The sequence below is a fragment of the Catharus ustulatus genome, chromosome 3 (assembly GCF_009819885.2).
Source record: "Catharus ustulatus isolate bCatUst1 chromosome 3, bCatUst1.pri.v2, whole genome shotgun sequence".
Classification (NCBI taxonomy): Eukaryota; Metazoa; Chordata; class Aves; order Passeriformes; family Turdidae; genus Catharus; species Catharus ustulatus.
Genome location: NC_046223.1, coordinates 19,536,449 through 19,556,824, shown reverse-complemented (window position 1 = coordinate 19,556,824; position 20,376 = coordinate 19,536,449). Strand labels below are relative to the sequence as shown.

The 20,376-nt window shown below is 38.6% G+C and overlaps 1 protein-coding gene across 3 annotated transcripts in view; it reads left to right on the top strand.

Moving 5' to 3' along the window:
• The window catches only part of DISP1 (dispatched RND transporter family member 1), an 84,352-nt gene extending 67,265 nt beyond the window's left edge, over nucleotides 1–17,087 (top strand). For all 3 annotated transcript variants that reach the window (XM_033056499.1, XM_033056501.1, XM_033056500.2), the window contains exons 3-8: nucleotides 1,668–1,697; nucleotides 5,195–5,318; nucleotides 6,233–6,360; nucleotides 6,787–6,884; nucleotides 8,975–9,072; nucleotides 13,440–17,087. In XM_033056499.1, coding sequence (XP_032912390.1) covers nucleotides 1,668–1,697; nucleotides 5,195–5,318; nucleotides 6,233–6,360; nucleotides 6,787–6,884; nucleotides 8,975–9,072; nucleotides 13,440–17,078 — 4,117 coding nt within the window. In that variant the 3' untranslated portion in view covers nucleotides 17,079–17,087. The remainder of the gene's footprint in view (nucleotides 1–1,667; nucleotides 1,698–5,194; nucleotides 5,319–6,232; nucleotides 6,361–6,786; nucleotides 6,885–8,974; nucleotides 9,073–13,439) is intronic.
• The last annotated feature ends 3,289 nt before the right edge of the window (nucleotides 17,088–20,376 follow it).

Here is a 20,376-nt window from a genome sequence, read left to right as displayed (position 1 = left end):
TTCTTCCCAACACTGTGGCTTTGCGCCCTTTTCCATAAAGTCATGAAGGCACATTCAGCATGTGCTCTGCCTTGCTGCAAGTTCGTGAAAGGGTCTGTCTGTTTAAGCATTTCTCTTCATCCACAGTCCTGTTACTGCTCACTTTGGATTCAAGTTGAGTGAGTTTTGACTTCAGTACCTGATTTCTGATCCTCCAGTCCAGCCTGAGTTGGGAAAAGTTGGTTTTGTGGTTGAGGCTGTCGATCAGACAAGCAGTCCCCCAAGCCTGCCACAAGCTCTCTTCAGCCTCAGGGAATTTACTGTTCAAAGTAATTTCAGAACTCAGTTCAGTTGGGTTTCTCTACATTTTGGCTGGCAGTGAATCTGTTGTAGTGTACCAGAAGTTTTTTTGCATCAGCTGGAAAGTTGGGCATTCAGTAGGGTAGGTAGGTATTCAGTAGGGTTCAGTACCTCTGGAACTCAGATTTGTGTGCCTAGTCTGAAGGCTGGTGACTCTTGATAAATTTAATCTTTCATGGCTGCATTCAACAGAAAATCTTTGTCTATAACTTTCCTTCATCCTTGAGTTACTCAGGATAAGTAACTGCAGATTGGTTATTCTGCTTTTCTCCAACTTGCTCGTGGCTGAAAGGAGCAAATCTTACTACTGTGTAGTAGTAAACAACACTTACTACTTTGAAGAGCAGCAAATTTCATTCCTATGTAGTGGATTAAGTTTTTCTGAAAATCCCAGGGAACTCTGGAGTTTGAGCTGTTTATCTGTGTGTGAAAGCAAATAAATCTATGCTATTGGCAATCTCAGCGTGATGCTACTAAGTGATCCATTTTAGGCAAGTACCTGCTTCTTAAGTCTTACAACTTTTTAAAAGAAGTAATATTGAATGTGTCCTTGATGGTAAAACAAATCCATGACTTAACTGAAGCCATTGTATGGTCACAACTTCGGAGTGATTTTATGTCACATTCTTGAAATTACTTGCAGATTCTTCATGAAGTTTTTTAAAAGTGAATGTTATGTGAATATTACTAGTCCAATAGCTAAGAAATTGAACTGAACAGTGTTAGAAATTAGTAATTTTCACTTGGGTTTGCTGTCTCCTCCTCAAAATAGTGTACTTCATATTAGATTCTTAAGAAGTAACAAAAACTTGAATAAAAATATTTTATAAAGGCATCCTATATCATTCTACTTTCTGTATTATGACAAGACAGAATTTGTGGCCAAAATAATTTTTTTGTAATGGAATTACAAAGACAAAAAACTGAAGTTTTGTGAATTACAGTCAGAACACGGTGTTGTGGTTGTCTGTTTCCATCATATGCAAACTTTGTCATGATTTTCAATAGCATTGAATTTTTATCATATTAGTTTATTTGGTCTCTTGTTGAAAACTGGAAAAGCCTCTGGAATAGTAATTCCAAAAATCAGCTGCATAAAACTCCACTTTTGAAAACCCAGCTGTCTGTAGCTGTAATTATTCTCTGAACTACTTGTTTGCAAAGACTCAATTGAATATGATTGTGGGCCTTTCAAAATAATTCATATCCTAAAATATCTGATTTTTATAATTTATTTGCTTACTCATGTATGAGAATAATTAAACAAATTGGTGTGTGCATGCATATTTCATTCATTCTCAATTATCCACTTTTTTCTCTTCTTTCAGACCTACCAGACCATTCAAGTTACCAAAAAGGTAAGATTCAGGGCTGTCATAGGTGAGGTTTGTGGAATTCTAAAGGTGGTAGATAAGGTGATGGCAAAGCTGTCATTCCCCATACAAAGCAAGAATAAGGAATATTCAAAGGAAATAATAAACATTCAAATGAAATCAGATTTTTAAATTATTTCTTTAGGCAGTGAGTAGTAAACTTCTGCAACTGCCATGGGAAACCAGAGAGACAGATACTATCAGCAAGGTCAAACAACATTTAGAAGAACTGATCTGCAGTGGGTCCCTAAATAAACACTGAAACAAGGAGCCAGGGCCAAGTTCTTTAACATCCATAATAACACATCTGTGAATCCAGGGGGAGCTGGAAGGGGATAGAACATGCAGGATATCCAAAGGCTCTATTTACAGACAGAAAAGCAGTCTCCTCATTAGTACTAGGCCAGAATTTAAAAATCTATGCAGATTTCAAATTTAGGGCATTTTTATTAAAATCTTTGCCTGGATTACTCCATGCCTCAGTACTTTTTTGATTAAGGTTGCTCTGAGAAGTGGCTTGGTTGTATCATCAATAGTGATAAATAAACCTGACAGACAAGTTCAGAAAATTTAATTATAGAAGTTTTAATTCCTCCTGAAATCCCATGCAGTCTAGAACACTGGGTTTGGATTGTATAGGCTCTGTAGCATGGCAGGGTCAGAGAAAATAACGGAGCATTGTATCTAAAACTGTCAGTGCATCAGAATGGCAACAAGAAACCATCTCAAGTGAAAATACATTAAAAACACAATGCATCTTTAGGATTTGCTTTCAGTAGAGAGCAGGCCTGTTTGTTACCCTATCTGTTTGGAGTTACAGAAATCTGTGACTTGATATGATTTAGGTCACACAAATATCTGTTGTTCATAGTAACCTTTTTACAATACAGAAACTATGTATGGTACATTTCTGTCTCTAAATGAGCCTGAGGAGTGGTTGAACCTGAGGACATCTGTATACAGGAGCTGAACTGAAGTTTGTCACTAGCCACATATTATGCTTAAAATAGGAAAAGAACCTAAACATTCTCTTTTTTACCATCTCGTTTGAAGAAAACATCTGAGGTCTTGGATCACCTTTTGACAAATTGCCTGATAACAGTGGTGCTTTTAGTGGTGCTAAATATAGGTTGAATTGCTGCATCTCCTGAGCATTTTGAATTACTTAAAGTGTGAATAAAAATAAAAAAAAACAACTAAAACCAAACATTTTTTAGGTGTGTGAAAAACGTCAAGAGGAAATAAATTAATGAAAGCTGTATGCATTTTAATGGTACATAGCTAGCTAAAATTGGTACCATTCTAACATACTGAAAACAGGGCAAAAAGGCATAAAAAGTGGTATTTCACTCAGCGTCAAACTTATGAGTTCATCATTCAGTGCTGGAATATTTTGGATGAAATAAAAATTCAAGAGGGTGTAAGTGTGGCTATATGTCTAGGTCATTGCACAACCAAAAATTAGTTCTTATTAGGCATCCAAAAGTGGGAGGCTTTATCTTGATTTAGAAAAGTACTAAAGGATGTGCTAAGCACTAAGGATATCCTTTCTCAGTGTGATTCCTCCACTGAGGAATTGATTTAAGCATTTTCCCCTTGGACTTAGACATTTTCAGGCAAGTGGTTGTTTATGCCCAATATGTCAGGGTGGTGGCTTCCTCCTCACAGAGAAAAAAAAAGTAAACTCATGTTATAGCTTTTTAATGGGTAAAAAATAAAAAACCTGCCACCCTTTAGCCATGTACAGTAGGTTGGGGTTGAGGCTCGTTTTAGGCAACTTGGTTGGAGCTAGAGCCCTCAGCAGCACTAAATAATGCTCAGACAGGTAATATTTAAAAGAGTGGTCAGTTCTTTTGTCAGCCCAGGTCAGCTTTGCTTATCTGAATTTCAGTACGTGGTAAAAGAAACAAGAAAAATTTGCAGGCATAAACAAGCACTTCACTGTTTTCTGTATGTGGCTTGTTAGCTCATTAAACACTTAGGACAGAGTTTCTTTTACAGCTGAAAGAATTTACCCAGTTTAAGAGTGCTCAGCTGAGAATGGAACTGTAGAGACAACATGTCAAAGTAGTAAATCTGGCACTAGTGATGAATAGGAAAATAAATCTTTTGGGTATAACTTTTATAACTTCAGAGCAAATGTCTGTAATGGCCAGTCAGTCTTGCTTGGTGTTTAGAAAAACATTTAGTCCTATAAATAGGAAAATTCTATTAGGTCATTTACTTCCCTTCACTTCTCTGTACAATTGCTCATTTGGCAGGCTGCCCCTTTGTGATTGACTTTAATGAAAACTTTGACTCTAGATAGCTTTTCAAGCTTTTGCTAATTAACCTCTTGTGTGAGTGTGTCAGAATTATTCCATGTTTACTTAATGGGAAATGGAGAAACACCCAGTGCTTTGGATTTCCTTGCTCCTCAAAGCTCTACTTAGAGCCCTAGAGGTGCCTATTTCCACATGCTATGGAAAAACAGGAATGAGCTTGCTCCTGTCATTGGTTTTGCAGTCAGAACAGTGGAAACCTGCTGCTGGAGTAGGGAGATGGGCAATCCTTCCCTTCTTAGCAGCAGGACAGAAAATTTCAGTCAAGCTGATAATTGTATTGTGATTAATTTGCAAGTTGCTCTTAGAACAGAAAAGGAGCCATAATCTTTTAAGACAGTAGAAATAAGTAAAGGAGCTCTCTGCTATAAACTTTGATGTTATGCTGCTTGTAAGTTGAGGAGGAAATAAGAGTGGAGATCTTCTTGATCAATATTTAATGGGTACAGAGACCATTGATATAGAAGGATTCATAGCCTGTAATTACTTTTCTAATGCCTTTATGGGACTTCCTATACTCTCTTTGCTCCCAGTATTAGATAGTGTTGCTTTTGAAATGTAAACTATGAATTCAAGTCTTTATTGTAAGAAAAATCATTTAGAAATTAAGATTTCTTGATTTCATTTAATTTTCTGAATATTTCTCTTGAATTAACAAAAATAAAAAATATTTTCCAGAAATAATGAAAATTAGGTTTGCCTATAACAGTTCTTCCACTCATAAAATTACAATGAACTGGATGTTAAAATCCAAGGCTAGATGTTATGCTGTGAGACTGGACAGTAAGTGTTGGTTACTTCATGTTGCCAACCTTTAAACTAAACAGATTTCCTGGATCATGAGTGTGTAGGGTTTGAATATTTTTTAAATTACTATTTTAAAAACAGAGGAAATGTTTTCTTTGGGTTCTACTTTAAAACAGTTCTTTTTCTTTCTTGGATGTTTTCTTTAAGACGCTTAAGTTTGAAAAAAGCCCAAGTAGTGATGTTTTTGACAAAGCATCTTTTTCTAGTGGTTTGCAATGATGGATAAGCTTGAATTTTTGTCAGAATCCTGGGGAGAAGTAATAGTCCGATCTGCAAAGGTGTTTAGATAAGTATGGATTAGTTCTGTGTGCAGCTGTGGTTGCTGTAGCAGCTCTCCCTGCTCCTCTCCCGTAGCTACGCCGCGCTCATCGCCGACTGGCCCGTGGTGGTCCTGGGCATGTGCACTGTGCTCATAGTGGTGTGTGCACTCGTGGGAATATTAGTTCCAGATCTTCCAGATTTCTCTGATCCACTGCTGGTAAGCCAATATCAATCAGTTGTACTGTCAAATAAGTAGTTTTTGTTTGCCGTTTTTTCCGGTGGAACCAGTAAACAGCAATTGATATTGTATTAAATCCTGACATTTGGGGCAGCAAGTGATAATACAAAGCTGCAGTTGCCATCAGAGAATGTGACCCACCAGTTTCCATTCCCTCTGATGAAGGCCAGGATCTGTTAAAGGAGGGGGGGTTCTAAGTGCCTTCTAGGGATCAAGTAATGGCCATATTGAAAGGCTAAAAGTAATTTTTATCAGATTCTATGGAATATTGCACTCATTTTTTACTTTCATGTATTGTCTTAAGCATGAGTACCTTTCAGGATTTTTTAATTGAAAACATGGCCTTTAATTATTATCCTCAAATAAAAATAAACTGTTCCTCTAAGTTATTCATATTTATAGGATAGTATGCGTATCTGTCCTATCCATAGGTAATGGATGTGTCTTGAAACCACTCAAGTTGTTAAAATTGTTAGAAAGACACTTTCAAAATTATTTAAATATTTACCTTATTTCTGAAGAAATAGAGAAGAAATGCTTGATCATTTTTAATCATATATAATCAATAAAGAGTGATAATTGAGATACAGAAGAGAACATTGTAGAATGCCCTTTCTCTGAAAGCCAAGTGTTGAACATTTGATGGACTAAATCATTGTCTCTTCTCAGGGAGAGCAGTAGGATGTGCAAGAATTCTTAATCCCTCGTCACTCTCTACAGTCGGTCATTATTTTGTCTGACTTGTCATAAAGCATTTTACCTCTAAAAGTAGATGCCTGGAGTAATTATGCCTCATAATGAAAACTATCCATCACTTTGATCATGTTGCTGCCCTCTTGTTTGAGCTGAAGAATGAAAAGCATTAATGGAATTTTGTGCTTCTCTCCCCATAGGGTTTTGAACCCAGAGGGACAGCCATAGGACAGAGATTGGTCACATGGAACAACATGGTGAAAAACACAGGGTACAAAGCAACACTTGCAAACTATCCTTTCAAATATGCAGATGAGCAAGCTAAAAGGTAAGGCTTTGTAGTAAAAATGTGTTTTGTTTTATTGGTGGTTTTGTATGTACATGGTGCTTTCACCAGTGCCCTCTGAAGTTAATATCTATACTGCCACTGATTTCCATAAATACAGAATCTAATATTCTACAGTTCTTAAGGCTTTTCATATCAGGCTAGATATTTCCCATTACAAACTTTTTTAAAAAAATTATAATTTTACTTTTCTCTGTGGATATTTTTGGTACTGGACTCAGTGTCCTTTAATTTGAAGTCTCTTAATTTAAAGTAAAACCTAAATTACTGTTTCGGGTTTTGTATACCAAAATCACATTGGTTAAAATCTCATGTGTGAAAGCTGTTAAGCTGTGTGACTTGTTTGGATGGTGCTTCTTTTCATAATTTCTTTGCTAAGGTAAGGTAAAACTCTTTGTTCTGGTTTAGTCATCAAGATGACAGATGGTCAGATGATCACTATGAAAGAGAGAAGAGGCAAGCAGACTGGAACTTCCACAAGGATACCTTTTTCTGTGATATTCCAAGTAAGTGGAGAAATGATACAAGGAAAGCTAAAAACTTCTGGCAGTTCAGAATTTTCTGAACTTTTCTGTATATTGTATGCTATATTAGGAAGATATTTTTTACTTAATATATACACACAATAAAACCCACCTTTCTCCACGCAAAAATCTTGGTAAAATTTTGCTGAAATGTTTCAAAGTCACTTTCAAAATTATTTAAAGATTTACCTTATTGGTTCTATTGTATTGACTCTTTCTCAGAATAAACTGTATTTACTTGAAGTGCTTCCTTTAAGTGTTTCCATTTCCTGTAAGGAATTTTATTAGTTCTTGGTAGTACTGAACATTGTAACATCAGTGTTTTGTGTGTGGCTAGAGATGTAATCCTTAATTGACATGTGGGAAGAAGTTGTGTTTTGTCTGTGCCATTAACTTAATTCTAAAAAGCCTAAATACTTTTCCTGTATATGTCCTAAAGGCATCCACCAGTTATGTTTCATACAAAATGTAGGGGTTTGTTTATAGAAAAAAAAAAAAAGACGTACAAAAAAACCCAACAAAGAAAACATCCCCTCAAAGAAACAGAAATAAAAATAAAATGTCCCCACCTTAAAGCACTGTAGGTTTATGAAGCTAAGTTAAGCTAGAGGACAAAAAAGACAAAGTCTTTTGGCTTTTTGCAAGGCACACTGCACAACTTTGATAAGTCCTGTTCTGGCAGAGAGATGTAGATCTTGCCTCTATTCATAGAAGGAGCTGAGCTCTTTTGTGGCTACTTCCACATGTGAGGACTGATAACAGAGCACAAAAACACAATTGTGAAATTATTTGTTTAGATTACTTGGTCTAAGAGAGCAATGACCAGGGAAAACCGGGGTGAAGAGCAGATTTTTGTTCTTTTTTTTTCAATTACAGTATGGTCTCTTCTATCTAAGTGAGAGGACAGGAGCAAGGTCATCATTTCTGCTCCTGTGAACAGAACCAAATTAGACTGAGAGTATCATGAGTGAGGGAGAGGAAATGTGCTTGGTACTCTGCTGAGCATTAACTTGAAGCAGAATTAACTCCTCTTATGCAGGCTGCTGTTCTGCACAGTCTCACTCTGCTTCTTTCCTCTGCTGTGTCTGCATAGTCTCAGTTGTGACAGTCATGAAGGAATTGCATTTCTATGGGAAAATTTGCCAGTCCATTATGTAAAGAAAACAGCTGACTTCCTCTTGACCCACTTTTGTCATTCCTGGTATCTTTCTTTGTCTGCTCAAGGACCTCCAGATTTCAGTTCCCTTGATCCTAAAGCATGACTGGAGATCATAAAGCACTGCCCTGAGTCTTTTCATTGCAGCCTTGTGGAAAGCAAAAATTCTGCAGCTTCACAGCAGTGGGAAAAATTCAGCCTTTTGGGTTTTTGGAATATTTTAATTAATGTGATAATGTTTCTTAAAGTACCATACTGTCTTAGGCAGTGCCATATATTTGCATTTGTATCTTTGTTTCTCTTGTGAGTTCTGCAGACAGATCTCAATGCCACTAAGTAATTATTTCCTTTCCTAAATCTGTCTTCTGATAAATGCAATTTAATTTGTAATTTAAGCTCCATGTGTCTAAACTGTGGAATTCTTGAAAATGGCCTCAAGGATATCACAACAATTTCCACTGCAGTAATTTGCTTCTAAGGCAAAAACATTCTTGTAGAAACAGCTTTATAATTATTATTTATATTCCCAAATGACTTAGTAAATCAGCCTTTGATTACTATTATCAGTGTACTGCCATTATGCTGTGCCAAGAATTTCATAGTTTGCTGATTAGATCTTTTGATTTTTATTTTGTTTGTCATATTTCAGAAGATAGTTTGCTTGAATAGAAGTCTGTAGAGCTTCTGAGTGGTATGTAGTAATGAAGATGTCATATTTACTGTAAGCACTTTAAGGAAATGGAAACTTTCATGTAGAGTGAGTCTTACAGATAAACAGCTCATCTTGAAAAGGAGGTGAATTCCCATGACTTGACAAAGATTTCCAATGTGTCATTTGAATGGTGGGATTTTGCCCCCAGCCTTTGATACCAGGCCCACCCAAACAATCAGTGAAAACCCCCTTCTGTAATTTCAGGTGATCGCTATTCACGAGTGGTGTTTACATCAACAGAAGGAGAGAATTTGTGGAATTTGAATGCAATTAAGTCAATGTGCAATGTAGACAACTTGAGGGTAAGTCAACATGGCATTTGTTTCACTTGCAGATACAGAGCATGCATTTGAAACTTTGTTTTGCTGCCCACTGCCATCTAGTAGCATATGGGAGGACTTTATGTGGTTCAGCTCCTGTCAAATGGTCAGTCACAGGTACATGCAGTTAAAAACAACTTTCAGTTTGTAGATTTGTAGGTTCTGTATTGTGGAATTTCTTTGAAGTTTTCTGCTAATAGCATCCAGAATGGGTTAGAAGAGGGCTGCTTCAGCAAAGGACTTGTCTTAACTTTTAACTGTGTATTTCCTCATAGAATGTTATTCCATGAGTTGTGTTCTTGGGTCCCAGCAAATAATTGATTTTTCTTGTGTTTTCACTTCCAGGTGAACTAGCTATAATCTCATAGTATGTGCAGTTTTCTCTGACACAGTGGACCACTCTAATTAATTTCTTTTTTTGTTAGTTTGCGATAGGTTGGCAAATGGACAGCAGAGGAACTTTGGTAACATAGCTGGAAATACAGCCAGTTAATTAGATGTTGATAATGATAATTTAAGAGTAATACTAATTTTCTTTTTAAAATTTATCAGTAAAATGTAAGCTTGTCACTTGCTGGAGCAAACTCCTTTGAACCTCTGAGTAACTATGCACTTTTGGTTCACATACTGATGACTTTGCATGGAAAGAAAGCAATGTATTTTACATCTGTTAATAAAGAACAAATTATTTCCATTTTCCTCTTCTCCAAAACAAAAATATTCATAGACAACTTCATTCATATTTCTCATTTATTTAATGAGAAATATTTTCATTATTAGATTGATCATTGCCTATTAGACAATTGTATTAATTTAGCAAATTCCCAAACCATTTTCTCTACAACAGCCATCATTTACTGGCTTAAAATGTTGAGCTGTAGTGGAACATTGTATGAGGAGTCCCCCTTGGCAAACTGCTGACAGACATTTTGTCCTGGTTGGCCTCCCTTGGTGGAAGTGGGTTTTGTCCTCACACACCCTTGATGTGTCCTGTATTTCCCCACCAGAGATGATTGCACTGACAGGATGGCTCATGTGGTTTTATCCCTTATCTCTTGCAATCAGAACGAGCCAGGTGAGCAGAGTACAGGATCTAAAGCAGCCCAGCTCAGTTTTGAATGAGCTGAGATAGAGGGGAGTCATATCAGCAGTTCAATCAGGAGATCCAGGGGAGAATAACCTTTAACAAGGGTAAAAATTGAGACTGAGGGAGGAGATGCTAATCTGTGCATTTAACTGTAGAAATTTAGTCAGACAGGCAGCTGATGCAGGTAAATCCCAGGTAGTGCAGATCCGTGCAAAGCAATGCAGTCTGAATTAAAAAACATCATTCTGTTTAACAGAAGACAATTAATTACCTCTGAAGAATATCTCTGTAGTGGTTGCATTACTCCTGAGAATTTTTCCTTTTGTTCTTCCCCATCTGGTCACCTTGACAATAATGTATTATATCAAATACTGCTATACTTTCTGAGGGAAAGATGAAATTACTTTACTACACCAAACAAGCCCCATAAAAAACAACTCTTCCTTTGAAATAAGAACACTTCAGAAAATGAAATGTTTGCTGCATCATGTACAGTTGTGTAGATATTAATAAATAATATTATTGTAAATAACATTTTTGTAGATCTTTATTTGTAAATTACTTAGAATAAAGTAATTGAAAACTTCAGCTGAGCAGAACAACAGTGCATCATGGTAGCAGCATTGATTTTTAGCTAGTTAGTATAGAAAACAAATTAATATGGTTAGGTTTTGCTATTATTGCTGGTCTGTGCATGTAAATTTATTACAAAAATTAAATACTCAGGGCTCAGAGAGGGGTGAATTTTTTTCATAGTTTCTTTTTTAAATGCTTGTTACTTGTACTTCTAACACTTCTTAGAACTCACAAAGCGCTATGCTATGTCCCAATTCTGAATGCTAAGTTCTGCTGGCAGCCAGTCCCTAGGGAGGGAGAGGATGCTGACCTGTATTGCAGCCATAACAAAAAAATCCCTGATTTTGGTGACCTTCTGGTCTTACAGACACTTTCCTGGCTGTAGTTATTTTTGGGTTTTGAGTTCATGCTTGTTTAGGGCCCCAGTTCTGTTGAATTGAGTGGTAAAGCTTTCTGTATACAAAGAGAGGAAAACCAAGCACTGTTTGGTGGAAATGCAAACCTTAGAATTTATATATTTTTGTGATGATAAGCAGGATATCAGCACCAACTGGTATTGGCTTTAGCACAGAACTAACAGCATATTCTCTATGTATTAATTGTATTCCCATCTGCTTGTAACTACTTTAACTATAGGTTTTACTGACACTTGGGGGCTCTACCCTGCAGCTGTTGAGCATATGCTAGTTCTATAATCTTCATGAAAACTTTATATACAAAATAGTTATAGGAGGTGTTCTAATTTTTTTACTGCTTTGATAAGAAGAGGGATTTTTTCCCCCACCTGTTAATTGCAGAATGCTTTCCCTATGAACTGTAAACAGTTATTTTACAAACTTTAATGACTGTATATTATGTCTTCAGGCGGCTTCCCCAAAGCAGTGGATTTGGGATTCTCTGTCACTGCAGAGAACCATTTGGGCAGATCTGCCCACAGATGCATGCAGGTTGCACAGTTTCATTGCCTTACTTGTTCCAAAATAAATTAAAGTGGTGCCAGTGGCAGATCAGGTCTGGAAACACGAGAATGATCTTTCCAGTTCCTTTGGATCACCAACAAAGCCTGGTGCTACAATCTATTAACATTTTACATAGTATTTTAATGAGCTATCAGGAGCTAAGTTTTGTATTTTACTTTCTAATTTCCAGCTGCCAGCTCGTGTTACTTTGTCTGTGGCAGCAGTTACTTTGCCAGTGAATATTTACGGCTGCAGCAAGTGTAGAAGAACAGTGTATAAACCTCATTGTCCCATCTTGAACCTGAATACATAGGGACAATACAATCCAAGACAATGCAATCCTTTCCTCCCAGTTTGCCTATTATATCCTCATAGGACTAACCTGGAGATGTGCCATGAAAAACACAGATATGCTATTCCAGTGCTTCCTTTTATTTAGTAGGTTGTTCAGTTTTTCCTGAGTTTGCATGTGTGAGTGTTTTTATCTGGAAACAATCAAATGTGAATTATCCTGTTTTTTTGGAATGCCAGTTTGTTATTGTTCTGAAACTGGTTGACAAAATTTGGTCCATATTAAAGCTTTTATAACTGCTGAGAGAATCCCCAAGTGTATCTTTTGGTCTGCATTATGAAGGATTGCTAATAATAAGCCTGTGCAATTTTGCTGCAGAAAAAAAAGAAAAAAGAGGCTAAATGGTTTCTTTCAGATCACCTAAATTTAAAGCATACATGGACAACTGTTTCAGGGTGCACCCCTATGAAATCTGAAGCACATGGCTTTATTTAGGTGACTGCTTTAATATATGTTCATTCTGTGTAACTTGATCAAAACACAACTTTTACATATATTTTAACTATTTGAAGGACTAATTCTACTTTGCAACGCATAACAGAAGCTCTGTTTTTTGAGACTTTTATTCCCCATGCTCGTCAAAGATTGAGTTTTCTCAACTTGAGAAAATTTCCCTGATCTAACCTTTTTATTTAGGAGTTTCACTTCTGGTTTATAGTTACCTTCAGTTTGTGTAGAAGTATCTTGTGGTGATTTAGCTAAGTCATGCTCTTAGTGTTTTCAACTAAACCTGGAGTATTCTAGAAGTGAAAGAAAAATATCTCCATAAGGGAATAAGTTTAGTTCAGGAGACTCTTTAGCCAGAATGTGCTGTGCACCATGGGTGCATTGTTTAGAGGCATGACCTGTTATTTTGGGGTCTTCAGGACAGTGGAACTACCTTGTGCTTGTGCTGTGGAAATCCTGTATGCTGTTTGGGGATGGTGCCTGCCACAGGAGCTAAAAGAGACTCATAAAATCGGGGTTGTAGAAGAGAGATCAGGGGATGGAAGTTACAGTAAAGCTGTTGCATCCTTCCTTTCAGGATAGTAAGTCCTTGCCTCTCCCAAGAACTTCAGGATATGATTCCAAGCAGAATGAAACTTCACTGATGTATGGCTGATTGTTTATTCTCAGGAGTATAGCATGAGATAATAGAAGAGAGTTAACAGTCCTCAGTCTGGAAAGAAACAAAACACCTCAGTGGATCTTCAAATAATATTCTTAACGCTTCTACCACTTCTGTGCCACTGTGACAAGTCTGTATACTGGCTGGTTTAGTCTGCTGCATGTAAGGGAATACTGATCAAAAGCAGTGTGTGTGGACATAAATGTTTAAAATGGTAATGTTTCACACTGTTACTTTAAATAGGATTTTCTCCCTGTCTTTATACAGATCAGATCCCATTCCCAGTTTGGTGATCTCTGCCAGAGAGCCACTGCTGCTTCGTGCTGTCCCAGCTGGACACTGGGCAACTATATTGCTATTCTGAACAACAGGTCATCGTGTCAGAAGATTGTGGAACGGGATGTGTCTCACACCCTAAAGCTGCTTCGCACTTGTGCCAAATACTACTACAACGGGACCCTGGGGCCGGACTGCTGGGACATGAATGCCAAAAGGAAGGACCAACTCAAGTGTACTAACGTGCCTCGCAAATGTACCAAGTACAATGCTGTTTACCAGATCCTTCACTACCTAGTGGACAAGGATTTCCTAAGCCCAAAGACAGCTGACTATGTCTTACCAGCTTTAAAATACAGCATGCTCTTCTCCCCGACCGAGAAAGGGGAAAGCATGATGAGTATTTACCTAGATAACTTTGAGAACTGGAATGCTTCCGATGGTGTAACAACCGTCACAGGGATTGAGTTTGGAATAAAACATAGGTTGTTTCAAGATTACCTGTTGATGGATACTGTGTATCCTGCCATAGCCATTGTAATTGTTCTGTTAGTTATGTGTGTGTACACCAAGTCCATGTTTATCACGCTGATGACTATGTTTGCAATAATTAGTTCCTTGATTATTTCTTATTTTCTCTATCGGGTAGTATTTAATTTTGAGTTCTTTCCATTCATGAATCTCACAGCATTGATTATCCTTGTTGGGATTGGAGCAGATGATGCTTTTGTCTTATGTGATGTTTGGAACTACACAAAGTTTGATAAACCTCATGCTGGAACCTCTGAGACAGTGAGCATCACATTGCAACACGCTGCTCTTTCCATGTTTGTCACGAGTTTTACAACCGCTGCTGCCTTCTATGCTAATTATGTCAGCAATATCACAGCAATCAGGTGTTTTGGTGTTTATGCTGGCACTGCCATTCTGGTGAATTATGTTTTGATGGTTACATGGCTGCCTGCTGTAGTTGTATTACATGAACGATACCTTCTCAATATTTTCAGTTGCTTTAAGAGACCTCAGCAGAGGGTATACAACAACAAAAACTGCTGGACAGTGTTGTGCCAAATGTTCCACAAGATTATTTTTGCAGTCTCAGAAGCGTCCAGGATATTTTTTGAGAAAGTTTTGCCATGCATTGTTATCAAATTTCGGTATATTTGGCTTTTCTGGTTCCTTGCCTTAACAATTGGTGGAGCATATATTGTGTGTGTGAATCCAAAGATGAAACTGCCGTCGTTGGAGCTCTCCGAGTTTCAGGTATTTAGGTCTTCTCACCCCTTTGAACGATACGATGCAGAATACAAAAAACTTTTCATGTTTGAACGTGTCCACCACGGAGAAGAGCTCCACATGCCAATTACAGTAATCTGGGGTGTCACACCTGAGGATAATGGTGACCCTTTGAATCCTAAAAGCAAAGGAGAGCTGCAGCTAGATACCAGTTTTAATATCGCTAGCCCAGCTTCACAGGTTTGGATTTTACGTTTCTGTCAGAAGTTAAGGAACCAAACCTTTTTTTATCAGACGGAAGAACAAGACTTCACAAGCTGCTTCATTGAAACATTTAAGCAGTGGATGGAAAATCAAGACTGTGATGAGCCATCTCTTTACCCCTGCTGCAGCCACTGGAGCTTTCCATACAAACAAGAAGTTTTTGAATTATGTATCAAGAGAGCTATAATGGAGCTAGAAAGAAGCACAGGGTACCATTTAGATAGCAAAACCCCAGGGCCTCGCTTTGACCTTAACGACACCATCAGGGCAGTGGTGTTGGAGTTCCAAAGCACCTACCTCTTCACACTGGCTTATGAGAAAATGCATCAGTTCTACAAAGAGGTGGACTCATGGATTTCAAGTGAGCTTAGTTCTGCTCCTGAAGGTCTTAGCAATGGTTGGTTTGTGAGTAACCTTGAATTTTATGATCTTCAGGACAGTCTTTCTGATGGTACTCTGATTGCCATGGGCCTTTCGGTTGCCGTTGCATTTAGCGTAATGCTTCTTACAACCTGGAACATAATCATAAGCCTTTATGCAATAGTTTCAATAGCTGGAACTATTTTTGTCACTGTAGGTTCTCTGGTTCTTCTTGGGTGGGAGCTGAACGTGTTGGAATCTGTCACAATCTCGGTGGCTGTCGGCTTGTCAGTGGACTTTGCTGTTCATTACGGAGTGGCTTATCGCTTGGCCCCCGACCCTGACCGAGAGGGGAAGGTCATTTTTTCTTTAAGCCGTATGGGTTCTGCTATTGCAATGGCTGCCTTGACTACATTTGTAGCTGGGGCAATGATGATGCCCTCGACAGTGTTGGCATACACTCAGCTTGGCACTTTCATGATGCTTATAATGTGCATTAGTTGGGCTTTTGCAACGTTTTTCTTCCAGTGCATGTGCCGATGCCTCGGGCCCCAGGGCACCTGTGGCCAGATCCCACTACCAAAAAAACTGCGGTGTAATGCCTTCTCTCAGGCCTTTTCAGGAGCCCAAGGGGGCAGAGGTCAAAACAAATCACATCCTGTTAGCAAGTATCAGCTGGAGTCCAGAAGTCAAAAACCAGAAATGGAGCATGAGCACTATGAGCTTGAACCTCTGGCATCACAAACTGGAATCTGTAACCCTGCGGAGAAAGTGACCTATGAAGAAACTCATATCTGCTCAGAGCTCTTCAGCAGGCCCCAAAACTCATGTGTGCCTATGCATCCAGCCTATAATAGTGAATTGAATAAAGGCATCAAAAATGTTGCTAATTCAGCTGTGCTGCCGACATCTATTGACCAACACACCATATGCCCGATTTTCTCTCAAAACAGGCAGTGTAGCTGTCCTGATGCATATAAGCAGGTGGCAGTGAAGTGGAGTCCACACTCCTGTCAGCAGTTAAGTGACACCTTCTGTTACCAGTGCTCCTCCCCAGGGACTGTGCAGATCCAAAGCTCTGTAGCTCCTATAAATGCTTTACAGCAAGCTGCCGAGGGTTATGTGCATCCAGTCCAGCATGTCCTGCATTGCAGCTGCCTTCAAGGAAGGCTCAAAAGAACGATGACACAAAACTCTCTGCCTAAAAATTTTTTCCTCCAGTCTGTGCAACAGTTCCAGGCACATCAAAGAATAAACAGGACAGATACACATGCTCATCAAAACCCAGAGGAAAACGTAAGAACTGTTCCAAAGGTGATGAGCTCCTCACAGTTCCTCTGCCGAAACGCAGCACCTCTAATAGTGCGTTGCTCTGAATGTGAGAACAGCGTCTCAAATAACCAAAAGGGATTCTGTCAGCAGACAGACAAGTGTGATGAAAAGGGTGGTACAGAAGCAAACGGGGTGGAAAGCAAGAAAGCCTCTCTGTCCAAGCAGAAAAAGAAAGCTGAGAGCAAGATAGATCAGCGTTCTCTGCAGAATGACCGAGTTTTGAAGGCTGACCAAAACGATAAAAAACACCTGCTAACCAGGTCAGGGAGAGAGGCTCGCTCCGAGGGTTGCCATGAGAGTTCACACTGTTGTGGCAAGGCAATCGCAGTGAAGTGCAATTCTGTTGACTGTCAAATGCCAAACATCGAAGCCAATGTGCCTCCTATGTTAATGCGCCCAGAACTTTCCAGTGAAAGTTTGTTAATAAAAACGCTATAATAAACCTTTCATTTGGCAATCCCGCGTCTTTCTTTTTAAAGTAAGTTTAAAGCACTAGAAAGGAAAATCCTGAAGAAATATGAATTATAATTTGCCTTTTGGAATGAAAAATGTATTTTATAGAACAATAACATTTATACATTTCATAAAGCCATTACATGTAGTAAAACCTGATGTTGTCCAGCATGTTTTTTTGCTATAACTCATAAGGTGAATTGTGCTTCATTTAGGTTTTGTTCCAGGGCATTAGCATTGATTTCTCCTTATAAACCATCTCAAGAAATAAAGCATTACAAAAAAACTCTCCCTATTCTGAAGCCAGGACTTGTGAGGTTGATAACGTTTGGGGCAGACTGAGATTGCCACATTTCCTGAGTACATCATTTCCCTCTATTCTACTGCTGCCTTAGCAGGCTTCTGCACAGCTTGAAACAGCAGCAGGACTGTAACTGTGTTCTTTCAGGATTGCTTGACAGACCAGCTCTGCAGGGTAGCCTGTTTGGGGTGTATTTTTAACTGTTCATCCTAACAAAATCTAAAGAAAAGCTCCTTTCTGGCAATTACTGTGTAGACTTTACCATTACATACCAGGTGGAAACAATAGTCAGTGCACACTGACTTCTCAGTGATGACAACAAAAATACAGTTTATGCAGCTGGCAGATGCATATAAAATCAGGAGTTGTATAATTGAACATGAAGTGCCTTGCAATACTGAACTTTTTCCCACAGAGTTAATCTACTGTGGAGAATGCACAGGTTCTAGACTTACTGCCAACTATCAGATTAAGTCAACTCGAAAGGCTCAGAAACATAAATTAAAGCATTGTGTTCTGAGTGTTCCTATCTGGAGGAGTTCCAGGATGAAGTTGCAAATACTGAACTAAACCACGTAACCAAGACGTTGGATTTCAGATGTTGTATCTGTGTAAGTACAGGGTTTAGTCACATGATAGCTGTGGGTAATCATGGGAATACTTACTGGTCTTATCACTCAGGGAGAGTGGATTTGAGAGCTGGAACTGTGTAGCATGTCATAATTTCTGTGTACCTTAATGAAAAACCTCTCTTCATCACTTGGTTATGCTGATAATGTTGATTGATGAGGCACAGAAGATAGATTTCATGGGCTGATGTGATATCAGGTACTTGGTGTGCAATGAATCACTGGAGGAAAAGCCTGGCTAATTCTGTCCTAATATTCATGTTGAAGGCATGCAGAGGGTTCACATCATGCAACAAAACCACTTTGGTTTGGCTGGGAGTAATGATGTTACTGCTTATATGTCCCAGTGACTGAAAGAGGTTGAAATCTACAGAAAAACCTAAATTAGTTTTACATGGTTTAAGAAGAGTATAATTCTTTCTTAGTTATAAAAATAAAACTCGGTTTTAGTTACTTTGGAACTTGTCACTCAGTTTAGAGCCTGATTCTTTCATTTGTAATGAGAGCAATTCAAGGCTTTTCTGTGCACTGCAGATGCCATTAATTATAAGCTAACACTTGCAGTGCTAGCAACCTAAAGAAATTTAAGGGAATAAGAAACAAACTGGACTGTTGGTGTTGGCTGGATTTTTTCCTGCCCACCACACCTGGTGGAGTGTAGTTTGTCAGACCCTGTCAAAGCAGCACGTAATGCTTACCACAGTGCCTGTCCCATGAGCTGTCATTCACAGCTTTGAGACTTGGGTCTTTGGGGAGGTCCCCAGCCAGTGCATCTACAGAGATGAAGAGAACTTTGTCAGCTGATGAGCTCAAAATGGGATTTTTCCCTAAGCCAGTTTTCCATCCTGCATGCTGGGTAAGGAAACCACCTTCAATTACTTGTATTAATAACTGGTCTTGGTAATGGTGATGTGACAGAGATTAATGTTATATTTCCATAATGATTTATATGTTCTCAAAGACTGATACAGTGAGAAAAATGGGGCAGATAAGGAGTTGTAATGTAATGTTCTCTTAGGAAAGATGAAAATGAATTAATATGCTGGGCTAGAGCAGGATCACTGATGTATCTGCCTTCTTTGACTTTACCATTTCCTCCCTGCAAACTGCTTTATCTTTTCCAGATTGGTTAGCTGGACAAGGAGCAATCACTGACTTAGATAAGTTTGATAATTACAGATGTAGCACTGTTGTGTGTGTGCTGCATCTGTGTCAATTCAGGTGTGGGCTATAAAATCCAAGCCTGTGCAACTTCTGGAGAGTGGAAGAGAGCAGGAATTGGTTCCAGTGACAGATGAAGACTGATGAGGCTATGCATATGCATTACTCCATCCCCAGCAAAGCCAGGAGAGAAATAAATAAATGCTAATAATTAAGTTTTTAAAGGCTACTGAGAGCAAGCAAGAAGAGGTGGAATTCTGTTCCACTCCAGGAAATTTTAACAAGAACCATTACATCCTGCTGAGACATCTCAAAGACTTGCCAAGCCCCAAGGGAAGCTGATGAGCTTAAAATACTGGGATTTCCATTAACTAACTTGCTGTCCCTTGGTTTTTTGGGGTTGCAGGGGGGATGTGGATGTGTGCACACCACACAGATTGGCTCAGTGAGGGAGGTGCTTCTCTTGTAGTGGGGTGAGGGCTCTGCCACTGGCTCACACTTCCTCCGGGAAGTAACATGCTCCTGGATTTAGGAGATGCAGAGCTTTATTTCTATGGATAATCCATGCTGGGATGTTTGGGAATTGTTCTACCAGTTATGGCATGTGTAGCTTGAGACATGACAGGTGAGCTTTCTGCCTTTCCAAAGTCTAGGCAAAACTTGACAGTAATTTGTACATGTAGAGAGTCTTCAAAGTGACATCTCTTTGATTATTCAGGCAAGGAAAGAGACTTCATGTGAGAAGACAGTGATCCCTTTGTGGCTCTTAAGTTGCTGGTATGCTTTCTTCAGGAATAAAGACTACAAGCCAGAATCTTCCCAAGAGTGGGGCTTGTATCTGAGACCAGCTCACTCAAATTCACTTCACCAAGGGGAAAAAAATATATATTTCACATAAAAGATACCTTAGTTATCTGTATTGTCATTAGGATCTGTGTTTTTCAGGTCATAATCACATTTATAGTGTGGGCAATACATTCATCAGTTTAACAAAAAAGATTTTAAAATTTACAATGAGTTCTTTAAGATACTAAATCCTGCTCAATATATAATCACTGGAAATGCAGCTACCTCACACAAAGGTTTGGGGGTGGGTAAGTAGCTGATAAAGGAGTTTTAAGTGACTGTTTCATTATTTGTGTATTTAAATAAAATTAGAATGTATCTTTTTACAATCACCCATAATCACTTT